The sequence below is a fragment of the Amblyomma maculatum genome, chromosome 2 (assembly GCF_055883805.1).
Source record: "Amblyomma maculatum isolate TAMU_Amacu chromosome 2, ASM5588380v1, whole genome shotgun sequence".
NCBI classification, from domain to species: Eukaryota; Metazoa; Arthropoda; class Arachnida; order Ixodida; family Ixodidae; genus Amblyomma; species Amblyomma maculatum.
In genome coordinates this window covers 13,375,841-13,398,079 of record NC_139345.1, presented here as the reverse complement: position 1 = coordinate 13,398,079, position 22,239 = coordinate 13,375,841, and the positions used below count along the sequence as shown (strand labels likewise).

General features: G+C 45.2%; 1 protein-coding gene across 5 annotated transcripts in view; it reads right to left on the bottom strand.

The window, feature by feature from the left end:
- Window positions 1-22,239, bottom strand: part of LOC146197968 (uncharacterized) — a 100,693-nt gene that overhangs the window by 32,204 nt on the left and 46,250 nt on the right. For all 5 annotated transcript variants that reach the window (XM_084593251.1, XM_084593252.1, XM_084593250.1 and 2 more), the window contains 6 exons: window positions 19,234-19,423; window positions 18,597-18,733; window positions 18,046-18,149; window positions 17,787-17,954; window positions 17,187-17,447; window positions 651-785 (listed from right to left, as the gene is read on the bottom strand). In XM_084593251.1, coding sequence (XP_084449377.1) covers window positions 651-785; window positions 17,187-17,447; window positions 17,787-17,954; window positions 18,046-18,149; window positions 18,597-18,733; window positions 19,234-19,423 — 995 coding nt within the window. The remainder of the gene's footprint in view (window positions 1-650; window positions 786-17,186; window positions 17,448-17,786; window positions 17,955-18,045; window positions 18,150-18,596; window positions 18,734-19,233; window positions 19,424-22,239) is intronic.

Sequence of the window (22,239 nt, the reverse complement as noted above, 5' to 3'; positions counted from 1 at the left end):
GTAAAAAATTAGAACAGAGGAACTCAGCAGCCTGAATCAAGAGCTCCATTTTATCAATCTGGCAGAACCACGAAGAAGGTAGGAAGCAGGATTTCCTCTCCCTTCTTCACACTGCGTATGCTGTTGAAGTACATCACATGCAGATCCAAGGTTCACAGATTATACACCAGATTAACATCCTTGTGTTTCGCACAGCAATCATTAGCACCAGCCAAGTGAGTGATGAAAATGTGTATTTGTTTTTTCAACCCAGGCCCATTAGTGAAATCAAACAGGAAAATGCAGACCATGTATTATCAACTTGTTCACTTGAAAAGATTAAGCCAAACAAACTGTTACATTTTCATATTTAACTTCGCTTATTTTGGATCATACGAATTCATGCGATACTAACATTTTCATGGTGTCCAAAAAAATTTGTAGTGTCGAAATTTTGCAGCATAATTTTAGTTTGTATATTCCATGCTTTTAATGCAGCTCAAATGGGCTTGCATTAATTCATGGTGAAATGCAGCTTAACACACTAATGAGGGATGCATATTCATGGTTTTAACGGCAAAGAGGTGAAGTGCAACCTTGAAGAATGCCCCTACAAAGGCAACGCAAAAACAACCGAGATCTGGCAGCAACAATCATAACCAGAGGCTCACCGTTCCCAGGTCAAAACAAGTGGGTGTGGCTGGTGTCCAAGTCTGCAGCATGGCAGGAGGGTAGAAGGGAGGGTACAATTGGGCCGTGCTTGGCCCCGCACTGCTACCACCTGCATTGGCTGGACCATAGTTCACCTGCAGCAGGTGGGAGCAATTCAAAGGGCTATATATGAAGAACAATCTACTGCAATCACTCAGTCTGCTCAACAGCCAAGGAAGTCTGACACTCATTGCTTCCCCCATCTTCTGAAATGTGCCTTAAAACCTCCCTCCCCTATTCCTGTGACATTCAAAAACACTGCCCATCTAACAAAACAAGAGCAGAGCAAATGTTGACAGTTCTGAAAAACATTGCGAAATAGACTTCAAAATCTGTAGTCATTTTTCTACCAAGCTGTGAATTTTCCAACCTCCAGAGTCCAGCATTTGCGCTATAAAAGTACAAAACTTTGATCTACGCCCACACTGATGAAATTTTAGTGCAAGGACAGTGCTTTTTGTGCGGCATGCTATCATTGTTATACTGCAGCAATTGGTATCATCTTTGTGTCATTTGAAAGAGCTGCTTTTTTCAGTTTCCCGTCATCAAAAAGCAGCCAAAACATGTGATGCTATTCGCTAGTCAGTGCACATGACTGAAGCCTGCTATCTCATTAGCTGACGCGCCCACGTCGTCTGCTGCCAGCGTCAGTGGCGCACAAGCAGTAGCCATCTTGCCAAAGTGCATTCGCCGGAGAGCCCTGTAACGATGCCGACACCAGTGCTGAAGTTTCGTGTTAGGCACAAGCGTGGAAAGAAGTGGAAAAAAAAAATCGCTCATTAGCAACATGAAGAAGAGCATCGTGGGCATCATCATAGAATTGTTTGGCTCCGCCGTGTCGCGAGGCGCCGGCGACCCGTTGCAAAGGGTACAGCCACCATCACCATCACCGTCACACGTCAAGTGCAGCAGAAACCTCAGTTGGCGTGGATATGCCAAGGTCAATGTACAACTGGTCGCGCAACTTGGAAGAAAACGCGTGCAGCTGCCTACTGCCAGCGGCATCAACTCGATGATGAGGGCTCCTACGAACTGTGAGGCAAATTACTAGCGCACAGAAAATAAGATCTGCCAGAACTCCAAATAACTAGAAAGTAAACATAATATTCGCGCTCAGGAATGAATGCAGTTTTTGTTTCTTGCGTAAGAAAAAACGTGTCACAATTATAATGATATTTTAACTTGTTTCTAACGGCCTCTTTCGGCCACTTATTATCAGCTGCGTAGTTGCCCAAGCTGAGAATGAGATATGGCTCAGACCAAAGCTTTTTTCATCCGCGGAATGGTTGTGTCATCAGCCCCGGTTCAACGTTCATCGTTGCGTGCTGCGTACAGAGTGGGTTATCTGTAACAAACAGTCGGTATTTCATTCTGCTGGTTGTGGTAGAGCTTTACAGCAAGGCGAAGACTGTCTGTGCTCGACGAGAAACTGATTGCCGCTGCATGTGCACATTTCCGGACGATGGGACAATGCTGCGTCACAGCTCGGCGGCTCGGCTCGGCCTCCCAGGCACGTCGTAAAAGTGGTGGCTTGTTTTACGGATACACGTCTGCATGAGCGACGTGTTGCTGCATGTTTTAATTGAGCGGTGAAGGTGAGATTTTATTGCCCCCAAGATGCGTGTCGCATTGCTCAAAGCCTTCCGTTCCGCTCCCTTTGCTGCATGTTTTGCTTACTGCGTCGTATTACCGCACCAACGTTCGCTGAACGTGCTTTAGCTGTTATTACAGTGATGTTCCTATTGTCAATGGGATCTTTCTCATGAACATGTTAAATGCTTAAGTTGTAAATTTGTAACCTCACATTGACTCCTTTCAGTGGCAAATGAAGCGCGAGTAAGATATGGGAATCGTGAACAGGGCGAGATTTATTGGAGCGAAGCTATATTTTCACTTCTCAGACGCATTAACTTCTAAATACTAGCAATCCCAATTTGAATTGCTTACCTAAGCTCTTACAGGTTGGCGTTCGAGCGCTGGCGTTAGTTATTCCGTTCGTTTGTTTTTGTTGTTCTTTGACACTGATATGTACTTTGTTTGTTAGCTAGATTTTTTACCGTTTTATAATCTCACCGCGTCTCATTTGGAGACCTACGCCCAGGTAATTTTGTTATCACGAGGATTTCATGAAGACCGTGACGAATGAGCGGTGGTCGCTTTCCTACACTTAAAAGATTTCATTGTCGTGAAGCGTCTATGTAAGTAATCGTGAATTAATAAAGCCTGGCTTTCTATGCAGCACAGCTTCACTCATTTATGCCCTTAGTGAAATGCCTCAAGCCATGTGATTCTATCCATGCGCTTGCCGAATTCACTTGAAGGCCCTTGTTCACAAACGTGCCCGAAGAAATAAGCCCCAGAATGCATTTACATGACGCGCGACGAAAGACTAGGCTAACGATGACGGAGGCAGAACGATGCTATGATAAGGTGGTTAAAGGTGCCGTAACATTTCAGTTAACGCAAAACTTGACAGTAGAAATCCATGTCAAGTAAAGTTGGCTGAACAGTTACGGTGTCCATTTTTCTGCCTTATCCGAGCATCATTCTGCCTCCGTCGTTGTTGGCCTTGTTTTTCGTTCATAAGTAAAAGGACAATCGAGTTGCCCGCCAAAAGTATGTCACTGTGACGTCACAAGCAACGTCACGTTTTTGTTGTGCCTCACAGTTTGCAGGGGGCGCCGGGAAACTAAAGCCTCGCTCGGAGTAGACACGCAGGCTTCTATGGGAGTTACGCTACCATTTGTTCTTCTACCATGGATATGCTTCCACCAGCTGATCGGGAGCTGCCGACCAGGCTAGGTCTAACGGCAGCACCGACCGCGGGAACCTCTCCGGACAGCACTCACAATCTAAGATTCAGCAGATAGTAACAACTCCAGCAATGGAGCAAAAGGCGGAGGTTTTTGGCATAATTGAAACTGCCACAACCACCCTGCTTAGAGACACAATCTTCACTGTTGTTAGTTTGCAGTTAAAGAATTAGATGCTGGCGTCTAAGAAATGCAAAATGTGCGACGACGACGTAAGCATTGACAAATCCGATACAGAACACGGCCTTACCACCAAACTAAATCTGGCGTGTACAAACTGTGGCAATATTTCATCGTGATGAATACCTGCTGCACGTGAAGAATGACCAGAAAGTGAGCCCATTTCTGGCGAACATTCTTGCAGTGTGCATGATGCAATCGATCGGAAATCGGCATGCTACATTCAATAATATTATTTGCGATGATGGATATATCTCATAGCGGTCTGCATGCAAGAATTTGGCAAAAGTATGTCAAAACAAAGTTAGTGCCAGCGGTGGACCGCGCGGCCCTTAAGCTGACTTACAACGGTCCATAAGCTGACTTCCAGGAGGCTGCTTGAAAACTGCAACGGGGGAAGACTCAAAACAGCAACGAGAGCTTGCATTCAATGATATGGGTACCAGCCCAAAAGGAACGGCATGCTTCTCTCTTTACCATTCAGACTTCTACAGCTGAAGCCATGATGAAATTCAACATAGGGAGCAAGAGGACTGCTGCTTGTATACTGAAAGAGCTCAGCCTAACGCCTAGCGCCCAGTTAAAACAGTGGTTGCAAGAGAAAGAGTGTTGTGTTGTGTTGTGTTGGGTTTTATGGCGCAGAAGCAACTAAGGCTATCATGCGCCAAGAGCAAGGTTAATGTTAAATCTATAGTTTATTTAAAAAGTTTCCTTCTTCTAGGAAACTGAGAACAGATGCTAGGTTTACAAGTGCTCTTTCTCCTAAAAGCAAGGTGGGATGAAATGGGATGGTATGATTGTAAAATATAGTAAAATGTTTTCTCCGTAGTGCCTCAAGTTTTGAGCATGTAATTAGAATGTGGTTTACAGTGAGTATCTCGTCGCATTCTTCACAGGTCGGTTTGTTATGTTTCATTAGCAGAAAGTTATGTGTAAGATGAGTATGTCCAATACGAAGACGGCATACTATCACTTCCATAAAACGTTGTTGATGTGTGCTCGATTTCCATTCTCCTAGTACAGGCTTTATGAGACGCAACTTATTATTTTCTTGGTTGTGCCATCTGGACTGCCATTTATTCATCTGTTTATGTTTTATTAATTTCAAGCAATCACTATGTGGTATGTTTGCTTTCTGAATCAATTTGTTGTGGGCAAGTGCAGCACATTTGTCTGCTCTTTCATTGCCGTCAATGCCTACGTGACTAGGGACCCAACAGAACACTATGTTATGTCCTTGTGTTGTGATCATTTTTACATTATGTATTATGTCACCGATTAGAGGCATGGCAGCATTTCTGTGATTTAAAGCCGTCAGTACACTCAACGAATCGGTGTAGATGACACTGTTCCCAATGCCTTCATTCACTATTTTTCCTACAGCTGTCAGGATAGCATAAGATTCAGCTGTAAAAATTGATGCACACTGAGGAAGCCTAATTATTTGTTCCCAGTTCTCTTCAACTACGGCACAGCCAACATAAGTAGAAGTTTTTGATCCATCTGTATAAAACTCTGTATAATTACTGTACTTTTCTTTTATTGTGCGAAATTCTTGTATTATATGTTCTTTAGGAGTTTGGCTTTTGTTGAAGCGTGTTAGAGTGAGATCACAGACATTTGGAAGTTTGTACCATGGGGGTAGGGGCCTGTTTTTTGGTGCAGTGTCGGGCAAGGTGTCCAGAATTTCTAGCTCACTGCAAATGTCTTCGAAACGCATTATCAGTGGCCTCGTTGCTTGTGGTTTATTTGTGAAAATTACTCGTGAGCGGCATGTTGAGACTATTGGATAGCAGAGGTGTTTTTTCTGTGATCTTATTCTAAGGACATAAGCACATGTGAGTGAAGCCCTTCTATCTTTCAGCGGAGGCTCGTTCGTCTCTGCATACAGACTATCAACAGGGGATGTTCTGTAAGCGCCACAAGAAAGGCGTAAACCTAGGTTATGTACCGGGTCCAATTTCCTTAAATATGATGGTCTAGCTGACCCGTAGACTATGGACCCGTAGTCCAAGCTAGACCGCACAACAGATCGATATATATGTAGAAGACACGCCCTATCAGACCCCCAATGTTTCCGAGAGAGAACCTTCAGTATGTTTAGAGATTTTATGGCTTTCCTCTTTAGGATGTTTATGTGAGGCAGGAATGTTAGTTTTCTGTCGAACGTTACACCCAAAAATTTATGTTCGCTCTTTACTGGCAACTCAATCCCATTTAGGTGTAGCTTGGGATTGATCTGTATACCTCGTTTCAGCGAGAACATTACTGCCACTGTTTTCTGTGGGGAAAATTTGAACCCATTTTTAAAAGCCCATGAGTCTAGTTTATTTAGTGTTAATTGTACTTGTCTTTCACAAATTGATATGTTTGAGGATGTGCAGGCTATTTGAAGGTCGTCGACATACAGCGAGAACATAATGGATTTTGGGATTACCTTGCTAATAGAATTCATTTTTACAATAAACAAAGTTGTACTTAAAATGCACCCCTGAGGTACCCCATTCTCTTGAATAAAGTTCCTCGAGAAGGTGGTACCGAGACGTACTTGAAATGAACGACCTGATAGAAAGTCCTTCAGAACATTTAGCATCCGGCCTCGGATGCCCAAATCTGCTATATCGCGTAGGATCCCGAACCTCCAAGTCGTGTCGTATGCCTTTTCCATGTCAAAGAAAACGGCCAGGCAATTTTGTTTATGTATGAACGCTTCCCTGACAGTATTTTCAAGACGCACTAAGTGGTCGGTCGTTGCGCACCCTTTTTTAAAACCACACTGATGAACATTAAGAAGTTTGTGAGATTCTAGGATGAAAGTTAGTCTGATGTTTAAAACACTTTCAAAACATTTTGCTAAACAGCTGGTCAGAGCTATGGGTCTGTAACTGCCCACTGAGGTCGGCGGCTTTCCTGGTTTCAGAAACGGAACAATAACAGCTTGTTTCCAAGCCTCTGGGAGTTTACCCAGAGTCCAAATTCTGTTAAAGAATTTCACAAGTGCCTCTACAGAGGATTCAGATAAATGAGCCAGCATTTCGTAATGAATTTCGTCAGGGCCAGGCGCAGTCTGTTTTCCAGCAGCAAGGACGTTCTTTACTTCTTGGAGTGTAATAAAACTATTATATGATTCATTTCTGCCACCACTTGTTGGGAGTTTTTGTTTCTCAGCTATGTTTTTGTATTTTAAGAATGTTTCTGTGTAGTGTGACGAACTTGAAACGTGTGTGAAATGTTCGCCTAGTACATTGGCCTGTTCTTCTATGCTAGTCTGAATACCAGGGGCTGTGAGGATGGGAATTGTAAACGGGGAAAAGTTTCCACTGAGTTTACGAACTTGTTCCCACATTTTCTTAGACGTCATTGAGCTATTTATTGACGTGACATACTTCTGCCAGGATTCTTTTTCAGAGTTGCGACGGACGTATCGAGCTTTAGCTTTGGCCTTTTTAAAAGCTGTAAGATTTTCGTGTGTAGGGTACCTTCGGAAAACACCCCATGCTTTATTTTGTCGCTTTTTGGCCTCCTTACATTCCCGAGACCACCACGTCTTGTGTTTTTGTCGCACCACACCTAAGGACTGTGGAATGGTGAGATGAGCGGCAGTGATAATGCAAGTCGTGAACAACTCATTTAGTCTGTCGACACTAAGGGCATCTGAGAAAACTGCTCCTAGATTCGCCTCTACTTTAAAAAGCTCCCAATCTGCTAAGTGAAGTTTCCACCGTTTTGGTTTGGTCGGCATGACTGATGGTGAGGATGATAAGCTGATTATTGCTGGCAGGTGGTCGCTACTATACGGGTTGTTCAGAACATCCCATTTAAAATCATTAAAAAGGGAAGGTGAACTAAAAGCCAAATCTAAAAAACTCATTTTTCCTGACCTTGGTGAACAGTACGTGGGCTTACAGGAGTTCAATAAGCAAATGTCTGAACTAAGAATAAAATCCTCGATAAGCTGTCCACGTGTATCACTTTTTTCACTTCCCCACAAAGGGGAGTGTGCATTAAAATCTCCTACTACTAGGTAGGGCTCTGGTAGTTGGCAAAAAAGGTTTTCTAGATCATGGAGTGTTATTTTAAGATTTGGTTCAAGATAGACAGAACACACAGTAAGAGTTTTAAAGGCAATTATTGTGGCTGCTACAGCTTCTAAGGGAGTGTTTAATTTCAGTTCTTGAGCTGGAACTCCACTTTGCAATATGATGGCCGCACCACCCGAAAGCCTGCTTGCTTGCTCTCGATCTCGGCGGAAGACTTGATATTTTTTCAGTATATTCGAGTGCATGCAACCTAAATTTGTTTCCTGTACGCACAGTGCAACTGGCGAGACTGTATCTAGAATGTCTTTTATGTCATTAATATTCTTTAGAAGTCCTCTACAGTTCCACTGTACCAGGAATGCCATCTTATTTTGTTGAAAGCTTAGAAATTAAGTTAGGTTTTTTCCAGGGCCCGTGATTCGGGCCTTGTCTGTTTTGGTTCTTTCCAAGGAGCTCTGCCGTCTCTGTGACGAAGACGGCAAAGAGCTGTCCTGGCCTATGTCCATTACCTCGTCTGAGGTGCTGGACGAACGTGCCAGAGGCACGTGTTCTTTCTTTTTAGACCTTGCCTCGTGGGCGGAGGTCTTGTGGCCCGCCGACCCTGAGGGACGCGTAGCCTGTTTTGGGGGTGGTGGAGGAGCGGGAGCTGCTTCCACCGGGGCAGGGGATGGCACTACCTCAGCCTCGTTTGAGGTCTGGGTAGGTGCCGAAGGCCGTTGTGGTGCCCCGCCCTGTCGCACCACATCGGCGAGATTTGGTTTCGCTGTGAACTGAAATGCGTTCTTGGTTTTGTTGTACTGAGTACGTGCCTCTTTGTATGTGATGTTCTTTGTTGTTTTTAGTGTAATGATCTGCTTTTCTTCTTTCCATTTTTGGCAGGATCGAGAGTATGCGGGGTGATCCCCCTCACAGTTTGCACAGCGTGGGTTTGCGGTGCAGTTATCAGAGTTGTGGTCGTTCGCAGCACATTTCGCACAAGTTCTGCGGCCACGGCAACTTTGCGAACCATGGCCGTATTTCTGGCAGTTGAAGCATCTCCTCGGATTTGGGATGTACGGTCGGACGTTTATTTTGATGTATCCGACTTCAATTGACTCTGGGAGGGTGCAGCTATTGAAAGTCAGAACCAGATGTTTTGTAGGGATCTCCTTGTTATCCTTTCGGATTTTTATTCTGTGAACTGCTATGACGTTTTGGTCTGCTAGTCCTTCTGCCATTTCATCTTCAGTGAGAGCAATTAAGTCTATCTCAGATATTACTCCTTTTACAATGTTCAAGGATCGGTGGGGAGTGATGACGACAGGGATGTCCCCAAGCGACACAATGTTTTTCAGGTTGGAGGACTGGCACTTGGTTTGTACTTCTAGCAAGAGGTCACCATTTGCAAGTTTTGATACTTTATATCCAGGGCCCAGGTCTTTAGTGAGACACTTTGACACTATGAAAGGGGAGATTTTTCGAGCGGGTTTTTCAAGCTCCTCGCTATGTATGACATGGAACTTTGGGAAAGTCTCTTTTGTTTTCACAAAGAAATGGCTTGTAGCATCGGTCCGCCCTCGTTTGTTTGGAGGGCGATCATTTGTTTGGGAGAAAGAATCCATGAAAGGGTTTGTGTTTTCGGTAGTTGTGCCTGCCACCCACCATGGAGCCCAACGAGGGGACGGGACAGGAACTTGCAAGAAGTCCTGCCCACGCCAGCAGTACACCGCTACTATAACCAAATATGGGCAACTCAGGGTAGCTACTCCACACAAGGTTAACCCTCGCCGCCAAGAAAAAAGGAAAAACAAGAAGTGAGGAGGAGACAGGACAGTGCTGAGAAAAGAGATAGGAAAGTGAAAGATGAAGTGGAGGACAGGAAAAGGCGACTGCCGATTTCCCCCGGGTGGGTCAGCCCGGAGGTGCCGTCTGTGGGAAGCGTGGGCCAAAGTGGTGTGTTGCCTCCGCCGAGGGGCCTTAAAGGTCCAAACACTCGGCATCGGCTCAACCACCAGGATCCCCTTTTCCCCAGACACGGCGATGCCACGCACGGCTAAGCGTGGGTGCTCGGGGTCCGTGGTGTCGCACAAAACACACAAACACCTGCTTTAACAGGTGCCCCCTGCGGGGGCAAGAGAAAGATAATCAGAGGAAAACTGCATTTATACAAAAGTGCAAATCAGTGAAAAATCTGCAGCGCGCACTGAAAAAGCGCCATTTCAATGACTCTGGTCTGACTGACTACATCCCAGGGGGTTATTAGGCATCTGGTAATACCAGTATGTGAATAAATCTGATGTATTTTGCATAAACAACACTTTCTTTGTCTTTATTGTTTTTCACAAAATAAAACTTTTGGACACTCAGCAGATTACAAACTAGCATATCTCGACACCCATGGCAGATAGAACCACAAATTTTTTTTTGTGTAGGCTATGCAATGTTGGAAGTCAAATTTTTAATTAGGTTTCAGAAATTTCTTTAAATGCTCTAGTTTTGAATGTATGTTGAGCACAACTTGTATGTTGAGTTTCAACGACTTTTAAAATCACTTATAATAATAAAATGGAAAAAAAAAAAAAAAAAAGAACTGTTTCCAACATTGTATTACTTTTTCTTTCTAGAATCTAACCATGTGAAATTTGAAACCCTTCATGATGCCCTTTTTTTTTGCATTGTTTCTGGTAACTATAGAGTGCTACAGTTGAACCTGGATATAACGAAATTGAAAAAGCCCGTGAAATATTCGTTATAGGGAGGTTTTCGTTATATGCAGTTTCCGCGAGAAAGTTCGAAAAATAAATACAGAAACGAAACTAAGCTGAAAATCAAGGCTAGTGAACTCGCCCAGACCGCTTTTATTGCGCTGAGAAGTAACGAGTGATTTTGCTTTGCTGTTTGTTGACGAGGGTCGGCACCACTGATCGCTCGTAGGTCATTAAAGCACTTAAAGCTGAACCACCATCGTCCAGCGAGCCGGCGACGCGGCGCAAAACGTCGATGGCGTCCAACACTTCATTCGTTGAAGGCATAGCACATGGTGGCTCGACCTCTGGGAATCCATCACAGTCGGTCTGACATCGGATACTTTCCACCAGCGCCTCATCCGACATCTCTTCAGAAGTCACGGCACAGTCATCCGCATGCAAAAAGTCGCAGAGCTGCACGTCATCCGGGGCTGCTCCATTCACGCGCAATAAACCCCAAGCTTCGGCGAGATCGGGCGGCGATGAAGGCTCCAAGCGCTCCTCTTTATCGTCAGCTTGCGCAGTCTGAACTTCTTTTGTGATGCGGGCTTTTCTAAAACAGTTAGCGATTATGTCCGCACCCGTTTCTCGCCACGATGCTTCAAGCACCTCAACTGCTTGAAAAATGTCCACTCTCATTTCCCGCTGAAGACGAATGTTCAGAAGCAGCCTTTGAATCAGTCTAAGCCGGTAGCTGCACTTCACTCTATTAATAATTCCTTTGTCGAGGGGCTGAATGAGTGAAGTGCAGTTAGCGGGCAAATACTGCAGTTCAATATTTGAAAGGTCGAGGCCTTCAACATGGTGCGCAGCACAGTTATCTAGGAATAAGCAAATGGTGCGCTTCTGCTTCTTGACATCTTCATTAAATGCCTTCAACCAGTCACCAAATATAGCCCGTGTCATCCACGCTTTCGAATTGGCTACGTATTTAACGGGCATCCGGTGCGTTCCTTTGAAGCACCTGGGGCGGGCACTCTTGCCGATAATCAGTGGGACGCGCTTGTCAGTCCCGTCTGAGTTTACACACAGCAACACAGTTATGCGAAGTTTGCTCTGCTTGCCGCCGTGGCAGACGTCACCTTTTAGGCTGAGGGTGCGGTTTGGAAGCAACTGATAAAAAAGAGCCGTCTCGTCACAGTTGTAGATTTCGGACGCGTCGTAGCGCTCCAAAACTGCTGGAAGTTTCTCTTCAACCCAAGAATTGGCAGCATCACTGTCCGCAGATGAGGACTCACCGCTTATCATCTTTCCAGCGATGCCATGCCTCTTTTTGAAGCCTTGCAGCCATCTGTTGCTCGCTTTCAGGTCATCAAAGCCCAAGATGCAAGCATAATCACGTGCCTTTTGTTGCAAGAGAGCGCCGCTGATCGGAAGATTTCTAGCTTTCATGTCCATGAACCATGCGAACACCGCTTTGTCCACGTCGGCATATGTTGATGGCTTCAGCTTCTTTTTTTTGCCGTCAGCACTAGACTCCATTGCACCACGAATCGCATCTTTCGCGTTGAGTATGGTAGAGAGAGAGCTAGCTGGGATTCCAAACCTGGCAGCTATATCCTTTTTTTTGCCTCCAGCAACGGCGTCCAGAATAGCAATTTTGTCCTCAAGAGACAATATTTTCCGTTTTTTCGTGGACGTATTCATTCTCGATGTCTTAAAGCACCAACACGACCCGGCGCACAGATACACGAAGACAAAAACGAAATGCACACTTCGGAAGCAAGCTTGCCGGAACGACGTAGGGCAACAAAGAGATGGACTCGAAAAGCACCGAATGAAAACAAACAACAAAGTTCGAGAAATCCCTGTCGCGCCACCTAGTGTCACGCATACGAAGTGGTGATTTCTGCATCAGTCAAAGGGTGGCGCTGCTAACGGGGCGCCTGCGCATTATTATCACCACCACCGCGTGGGCGAGTAATATGCTCGCTCTCTGCGGCTGCGAATGTTTTTTTTAGGCGGTCATCATTCTTGATCATTTAACGAAAAAAGTCTGGCACAATTCGCTCTATGTTCTTAAAATATGCGGCAAAAAGACTAGGCGGTTGACGGCCCGAATTCGTTATTTCAAGGTTCTCTCCCCTAGCCACTTTGTTACATTGAGGTCAAAAATACACGGGTTTCTATGGGACTGGCGACGGGGAATAGAAAAACTTCGTAAAATCGAGGAATTCGTAAAATGGAGGTTCGTTATAAGCAGGTTCAACTGTATTTAAGTCCACAGTCGGCAACTGATTTTTCGGACAAGCTTGATTATTCGGACTCTTTCCCGGCCCCAGGACATACCTTATAAAATCAATGTATTGCACAGCTCAAAATTTCGGACGTTCTAGGAAGGTAAAATCGAGGAATTCGTAAAATGGAGGTTCGTTATAAGCAGGTTCAACTGTATTTAAGTCTACAGTCGGCAACTGATTTTTCGGACAAGCTTGATTATTCGGACTCTTTCCCGACCCCAGGACATACCTTATAAAATCAATGTATTGCGCAGCTCAAAATTTTGGACGTTCTAGGAAGGTCTATTCGATTTTTCGGACATTCCAAGCATCAGTCGGGCCAACAGCCACACATTTTGAGCGGTGTCGCCGCCATCTTGTTTACTTTTTCCTTCGATAAGCCTTGAAACCGGTGCCGGACTTGTGTGCCGCTCCTCAGCAAAACTGATGCTGGATCAAGGCTATATTATTTGCCTAGCAGCTTCTGCTTCAGGAACAATGCCGCTGCTCGCTGCCGGAGTGCTTCTTTTTCTTCCTTTGACTTGATCGCTTCGACTGTGACGACTCTCGCCGAAATTCAGGCGAACCTGTTAGCACGGAAGTGGAGCGTGATGCAGAAAAGCATTCACGACTTTTTCCGGCCTCAAAGTCAATAACAGGCAATAAATTGAGCTCTTTTGGTTGGTTGGTTAATAGGGTTTAAGGGGGGACACGGCTCTTTGGCACCGAAAATCGGCCTGAAAATCGGATTTTCTTTTTTCATTTTCGTATTCCTCGCACTATTCCGCATCTGCACGCAAATTTTCATCCTTATACCCCGCGTATTTATGAAGTTATAGCGATTAAAAAATGCAGTACCACACCCACTGCCCTTTAAATTGTGGACAAACGACACCCAATTTCGATCGCCCGGCGCATGAGAACTACGCGCTCCACCGCGGCGATTTTGGTCTCGTTCGAAAGCGCGCGTTTTCGGCTTATTTTTTCTTTCGGAAAGCAACCCTGTGCGCTCCGCCTTCCCCATAAAAAACAAACAAAAAGATAGCATGCAGCGCGCGCTACTATTGGCCGGTTAAGGCACGTGATCAAAATGGCGTCGTTTGGTTGGTTCCGGCAAGCTAGCCCTGAAATGCGGACTCCCAGTGACGCCATTTTGTCTTTCTGCCGACCACGCTAGTGCAACGCGAGAGTCATGCCAGGCGCGAAGAAGTACCGCTCTTTGCACAAGTTCGGGCGAAAGCAACCAAAGAAACGCGTTAAGAATGCGACTTCGTTGCATACTGTGCAAGAAGCAAGTGCCAGTGCTGCGGGATTGTGTGACGATCACGTTGCGGGCGGCGACGCTTCTCCGATTCCGCTGGACAACGGCGCCGTTCTTCGTGCCGACTGCAGTCGTGTACGTATTGATACCGCGCCTGTCACTAACAGTGACATAACTCAAGTGAGTGCCCGTGAGCAGGCTACGCTTGATAGACTGGTATCGACGCCGGCGACGGCACGAAAGACCGCGCTGTTCGCCGATGCAAGTGGTGCGTCCGCAGAGTCAGATGCGGACGGAACAGCCTCCTATGCGGTAATTGACCTCAGCATTGTGAATATCCTTCTGGATGCCGTGCGGTGCAAAACGTGTCGTGGATGCGTGCGTTTAATTACCAGCGACCGGAGCTATGGCCTCGCCGTAAAACTGATCGTGCTGTGCGACAACTGCGGTGAGAATGCGGCCGAGTGGAACTCGCGGAGGGTTGACGGCGAGAAAAGGTGCAATCCTTTTGAGCTGAATATTCTGGCTAGTCGAGCAATGCTGTCGACCGGTAACGGCCAGACAGCAATGAACGATATCTTTTCGGCGATGGGGTTGTCGCGGCGCGGGATGCACAACAAGACGTTTCAACGGCATCTGAAGAACACACTGCAACCCGCTGCTACCCGAGCCGCCACGACCGCTATGGCACAAGCCGCGCAGGCAGTGGCGAAGGTCTACGATGACTTGTGTTTTGGGCATAGGGGGAACATTGCCGTGTGCTACGACGGCACATGGATGACGCGCGGACACTCATCACATATAGGCGTCGGTGCCGTGGTGGAACTCTTCACTGGTTACGTGCTTGATTATGTGGTGTTGTCAAACTTTTGTCTGGGCTGCGAAATTGGTCCCAAGCCAAACACTGACGGCTACGAACTTTGGAAATCACGCCACCAGTGCCAAAAAAACACCAACTCCAAGGCTGGTCAAATGGAAGTAGAGGCTGGCAAAATTCTGTTTGAAAGATCTCTGCAGCGCCACAACATGCGCTACACAACCATGCTATGCGATGGGGACAGTCGCACGTTCAGTGCTCTTAAAGATGCTGCAATCTATGGCTACATTGAAATAGTCAAAGAGGACTGCATAAATCACGTGCACAAGCGTATGGGAGCAGCTTTGCGCAACCTCTTGCAGAGACACAAGGGTGCAGGGAAGCAAAGTCTTGGCGGCAGAGGAAGGCTGACAGCTGATCTAGTTGACAAGCTGGCAATATATTATGGCCGAGCGCTTCGATCAAATGCAGGTGATGTGGATGCCATGCAGCGAGCTGTGATGGCGACATATTACCACATCACATCTACTGATGACTGCCCCAAACACAGTTTGTGTCCTACCGGTGAGAAGTCATGGTGCCGCCACAACGCTGCAAAGGCAAAAGAGGAGCCTGCACCAAAGCACAATTACAGTCTGCCAAGAGATGTGGCTGATGCTCTTTTGCCTGTTTATAGTCGTTTATCAGAGAAGAGCCTGCTGCAGAGGTGCATTCGGGGGAAGACCCAGAACTCGAACGAAAGCTTCCACTCGGTCATCTGGACCTTGATCCACAAAGAGCGGCACTCATCACTGTTTGCTGTGGAAGCAGCCACAGCAGAAGCTGTGCTGCGCTTCAATGCCGGCTGCAAGCATACAGCAGCAGCAATTCTGCAAGAATGCAGTACAAATGTGACAGCAACTGGGTCCAGGAGAGCTGAAGAAAAGGACTTGCACCGTAGCGTACGTTCTGCAAAGAAGCGGGCGGCTTCGCTTGGCGTTGCTAAAACAGAAAAAAAGAAAACACCGCGACAGCATGCACCCCGACTATGCTCCTGGTGCATTTTAATAGCATGAGGTCTTTGGGGTTGCCCTTCCTGATTAAATGCCGTGAGGCTTGAGTGCTTCCGACAATCCCCCAATTTTGGTAGTGTTGCATTTTTTAAAGATCAATATCTCTGGTCCTGTTCTTGCTATTGCTTTAAAAATTTTTTTTCTAGAAAGGGAATCCTGCGAGTCTCATGAAACCAAGGTAAATGCAGTGACGACAAAAGAAAATTTGCTGAGAAGGTTATGTTGTCTTTGGTACCCAAATGGAATTTTCCTTTCAAGCGTTTCCTATTGCGTAACTTTGGCTCAAATTGGCATAGGCCATTAATTTTCGCTTCAGATCACTTTCCACCTGTTTCTGATCTTGTTGACATATCAATCATTGACATAATTTACACCTACATGCTGTGAAGTGTTTTTCCTCGTTTTCTCAAAACTGCAATTTTGAGGGTGCTGCAATTTTGGAGGAGAGATATCTCTTAGTCTATTTGTGCTATAGCTCTCATTCTTGTCTTGTTAGAAAGAGAAAACCTTCGACAGTGCCGTAGGACAAAAATATGTACAGTTATTATGCGGCAACATTTACCGAATTAATTATCAATCTTAGGTGCCAACCTGGGCTTTTATTCATAAAAGTTTGACTTATTGTAACTTTGGTTCAAATTCTTCTACCACGTTAATTCATGACTAGCGGCACTCTATGATCCTTCTAGATCACTCTGGCAGGGCTATTCTCCTCATGCCATAAAGTGTTTAGTAATTAACTCACCTCCAAACGAAGAACATGAATTAGGGATTATTTTGAAAGCTATTTCATCTACAAGAAAACTAATCAGATATTTGAAATCAGCATGCAAAAGTACATTAATGGTGCAAGTTTCAGTCAGATCCACCCATAAATAAGGAAAAAAGTTTTAAGAGGGGTGTCCCCCCTTAACGTCCCAAAGCAACTCAGGCTATGAGGGACGCTGTAGCGGAGGACTCCGGAAATTTCAACCACCTGGGGTTCTTTAACGTGCACTGACATCGCACAGCACATGGGCGCCTTGCTTTTCGCCTCTATCAAAAAGCGGCCGCAGAGGCCGGGATTCGATCCCGCGTCCTTGGGAACAGTAGTCGAGCGCCGTAACCACTGCGGCACTTCAGCGGTGCACATTTGTTTTTTCGGACTGCCCGATATTTCGGACATTTTCACGGTCCGTTGACAGTCCGAAAAATCGGTCGTCGACTGTAGAGCTGTATTCTGATATCGGCACAAAAAAACTAGTCAAGGGTGTGCAATTTGATTAAATTTGGTATAGAAACAGGTTTTTTTTCTAAGATAGCCCCCCCAACTAAAATGTTCACTCAGTCTGGTCAATGGCTGTGAATGTGCCTGCACAGCAGAGGTGCCACCGAAAAGCAAGGCCCACCTGTAGCGGCCCCTGGTAGAAGGTGGATGCTGCCTGTGTGGTCTGCTGTGGTGCCACTGGAGTGGTGGCTGCTGGCTGGCTGGAGCTCAGCGGCTGCGTCGAGACTCCCCCCGGAGCAGGCCCAGCAGCTGTGGGGGCTGCCACAGAGCCTCCACTCAGACCTTCCCCAGCAGCCATTAGGTGGGGGGGTTGATGCCGCAGGCCGTTTTTGTACGGGGGCAGGAACGAGGCTCGGGAGATGGGCTTTGCCTTGATGCGTGCCTGCAGTCCACACTAGATTAGGCACGGCAGCCAAAACTGTCACAAACCTGACAAAAAAATGTGGACAGCCCACTAAGCCACACTGTACTTGTGAGAGCTAGAAATGCCAGCAAAAACTGGAACAGGGCTAAGAAACAATGCCCAAAGGTGCAACAACAAAACATTCATACGGAATCTAGCAGCTGCCTTTAATACACAGTGACACAGATGGACTGCAGTTGAATGAAAATTCCACCTCAAACATAGCGCAATGGCTAGAAAGAATACCGACAATTACACCTTCAGCTCCTGGCTAATGCCCCACAGCACACAAAAACAACAGAGCAAATGAAAGCTCACCATAATGGGTTTTCCCTGGAAGGAGCGCACCTCCTCACGGAGGTACCTGTATGCCTGCTGTGCATCCTCATCAGACTCGAAGGTGACATACCAACTGCTGTTGTGGGCAAACTCACAGCTCAGAAACTGAGGGCACTTGTCACCGGCTTTGAACAGTGCCTCAATGTCCTGCAGACAAAAACCAGCAACAACTGCTATATGTACTTTCACACCACAGCATGCAGGCATCGCCCAACGCAAAAAAGGCGACTGCCCTTACCTTGACAGGGGTGCTCTCAGGTATTTCTCTAAGGATGAGGACACAGCGTTTGTGGTTAGGACGCACTTTTTCACCAGCCTCATCTACCTGCACATTGGGGGATTCTAGGCAGGGAATCAGAGAGAGGAACCGTCAACACATAGGCTTGAAACCTTCGAGCTGATTTCATAGAGTGAAAACACAATAGTAAAAGGGAGATAAAATTTTTGCAGTAGGAATAAGTGTAGACTGCCCATTTTTGGGGCAAGCTGCAACACCATCATAATGAAGTAATTATTAGCAAAGCTACAAATTGCATTTTGGACCAAGCATTCCTGCCTCCATCAGAAATGCACATTTAATTGATAATGTGAGCAAAACCCGAGCCCATAGCCTGCGTTCTTTTCATGCTCATGCTCATTTAGCTCCATGAAGTCTGCACTACTAGCACCAATGGAAGGCCTGTAGGGATGCCCCACAGTTCTACACCGTAAAAACAATGGCTGATTTACAGGAAAGAAAAGAAAAAGAAACTCAATATTGCGTGCAAATAGGCTGAAACGCCCTCTCACCTCGCAGGACGTCGACGATGAGACTAAGATCCTTGGTTAGCTTTTTGATCTGGTTGAAGTTGGCCACTGTGCCAATGGGCACATACTGATCGCTATCCATTTGAGACAGTAGGTATGTATCATTGGCAAGATTTTCCCTGTACCAAAACACGGCATAACAGTAAGTTTCATTCAACTTGAGACAGTAATTTTCTATCAAGCAGAATTGACCTCAATGGCTCGTTTCCAACACCAGACAAAAAAATCTGCAACGTTTGGTCAAAAGCAAGTGGGTGGTGTGCATTTTTCATTCACTTCAGCATTTTGTTTTTTTTTTTTCACTATGATATGATGCATGATTTCGCTAAATTCTGCATTGTGTGTACCTATATGAAATCAAATTATAAAACAATGCGGAGCCACTTTTAGGTCATCATGATGGTCCCCTCGTTCTCATGTCTGTGATGATCTCATTCTTATTCAGGTGTACCAAGCTAAGCTTAGGAGCAAAAGCAGGAGCACATGTTCTCATGGGACTGTTCACCTAGCCATTAATCGCCCCTCCAGTAAGAGTACATCAAAATTAGGCAAACTTCCTGCAAGAAGACAAGAAGTACATGAACTTCATGTAGTCTCAATATAGTTGCAGTGGCTGTACCTGGAGAAGTAGTACTCGAGCTGCTGCATCAACATACGCCGCAGATCAGCCAGGGGCAGCTCGTCGGGGGCAAAGTGGGGGGGCCCCAGGCCGTGAGGCGGAGGGGGCGCCATGGCCGTGCCCCCCTCCTGTGCTACCTCCGTGGCCACAGCTGCCGAGCCATCGCAGCACACTGCTCCTCCTCCTCCTCCTGAGCATACACGAGTGCATACATCAGTCAGGCCAGCTGATCCAGTAACAGAACAGCACAACAAAACAGGCAAGTCAGATAACACCAGCAATGACCTGTAGCTGCTTTGATTTGGGCAACTGCCTTTGTGAAGCTAGATAAAATGGAATCATGTAAACAGCAAGAAGGTTCAGGAGAAAAAGAACCACCTGCAAATAGACGCCAAAGTACAAGAAATGAGACTTCTCTGCAGTCACTAAGCCGGTCCTCAAGCAGCACCATTTTACACTCTCGTGTACATGCGATGTACGGGGTTGGTCAAAAGCTTCCAGGCTGCAGGGTTGCTTCTTAGTGAAGGCAGTTGAGCTGCAATCAAGCTACCAAGACTCCCAGAGATACTTATCCCACCATGTGCAGCTTCAAGGTGCAAAAAAGCAGCAATTGCAATAGATATGCATGCATCATTTTCAGTGGCTGGTACCTAAATATTTAAGCAATGTCATCCTTAAAAATGATATGAATTGCATTAAAAACCTAAGAATCTGCATTGCACAAAAATAATAAACTATGCATGCCAAACGTGGTTATGACATGACCAACTTAAGTATATAAAATGTGCATGAAAAAAGTGTTTTGACCACTAGACATGTTTCACAGTTGTTGGGAGTGCCTAACAGTTTTTGAGCTAATTTGGCAATCATTTCTGTCTCAATTTTTTTTTGTTATATGCAAAATAGGATCAAAGGTACTCAAAGAGTAAAGAAATGAAAAACTAATTTTTTTAAGTAAACAATTTTTAACACTCATTTCCCCTTAATTGTATTGGTACTAATTAACTAAGACCAGTAGGAACAGTAGGTCCAGATGTGCTATGGAATGCCAAACAGGGCTATGCTAAGCTAGCCTTGGTTAGTTGTTTGCAAGCTATAAAAACTTCAGGTCCTCCACTACAATGCATACAAGTACTAGTGCCTCCAAAATAAAGCACAGCAGACAAACAAACAAAATTTCACTTCCAGAGCACCCTTCAAGCGGATGTGCATGTGCATAGCTCGGGTGCGTGTGGGTCACCCGGACGTTCAGTTTGACATTCATGGTGATCGCATCATCAGCAGGCCAGACGAAGGAAAGCACTTTTCCACAGGCCCGTGCTCAGTTTTATTTTGGGGGCATTACTAAATTAATAAATTTTCAGAGCATATTTTCTTATTCGCAGTGATGCACAAGATATTATTGCACTACCTATCACAAATGAAACAAACAGCCAAAGAATTATCACATGATGCAGATTGAATACTTTGATCGCGTGAATATCGCTCTGCAAAAAATTGTTTATGGCAGTTTTTGTCCTCCAGCAATAAATATTTTTGTTTGTATTCAAATTACAGATATCCTGTCTGCATTTCATTTCCAATGCACTCGCCTTTGACCAGTAACTTATAACTGAACTCCTTTTCTTATGCTGCATTGGTTTCAATAGTTGAAACCAATTAGGTTCAGTATAGGTCATATGAAGGCATGCATCACAATGCAGTCCACTGTAAATGATGTTCCAGTGTTTTATTTCAGTACACTATTCAAGACAGTCTGCCCCGGATTCCAGAATGATGACTGAAGAAGCAGCAGAAATTATTTCATGCTTTTGCACTTCATATGAGATATAATGAACTGACAACCCACTCATCACATGGCTGCTGAAACAAACAGCAGGAAAGAAGAAATCATTTAACAGACCTCCCACCAATTGCCATAAAAATAATAAATCCCAGAACGTAGTAGCGCGCACCGTACTCAGTTTTTAAATGACAGATTTCAACTGCCATTAAGATATATGACAGCTTATACAAATTGCACAGGATTAGAAAAATACATGTGGTGGCATAGCACTGATGTTGAGTGGTATACCACCAGAGCTTGACAAGACCACAATTTTCCAAAGACGTACATTTTACATTCAACAGTATTGTCCTATAGTTTAAATAAAATACAAACACCTAGAGCTGATATTTAACCCAGTAACCCTCATACATATGAAAACAAAATTATTAGTTTAAATATTTCACGGTTAGTTTCCTTTATACTGCAGAAATGTCATAACGTGTAGACTTCTCAATAGATGATCAAAAGTAGCTCAGAAAAGTAACTTTATTTCTGAACACCTTGAAACAAGACAGCATTCCGTAATGCTCGCTCACATGCAATAATTCAAGAGCAAACCTCCAAATCATCTCATAACCCACCAATACTGCAGGACAAACTCTTGATAATTGACCTGTGTTAAGAGCCAAGACCAGCCTTCTGTAGGTAATTATTTTGGGAAGCACTGATACTGAGTTTTGTGCAATTATGTGCACCCGGTACAAAGCTTCACCACGAAGCCCAACCATTGAATCTTTAGATCTTGCTCATAAATAGCATTTGGGCAGCAGTATTGCTTTATGCCAAATTTGTTTGGGGCACTTCCCTGGTTCGATCAGAACCAGTCTTCATATTCACATCGTCTGCAGCAACAGCAAATCAAAACAGGCCACTGCTCAGCAATGCGCCATCTCGTCTTGTTTGCAGCAACACTGCCACAAAGATTCGGCAAAGGAAGGTAGATAGGCGGAGTTGCTTAGTGGAAGGTATGGGAGTGCTACTAACTGCTTTATCAATAACAGTCACCAAAACTTAGTTCGGCCAAAACTACTCCAAGTTCAAGAAGTTTTGCTCGTGCGTCACAATAAACCTTTCTCAGCTTGGAATGCAACGAGGTGGCACCACCAGTGGCATTGCTTAGACAGTGGCCTGTCCTGCTTCACCATCACTGTGCACAATATGAACATTAAAATTGTTCT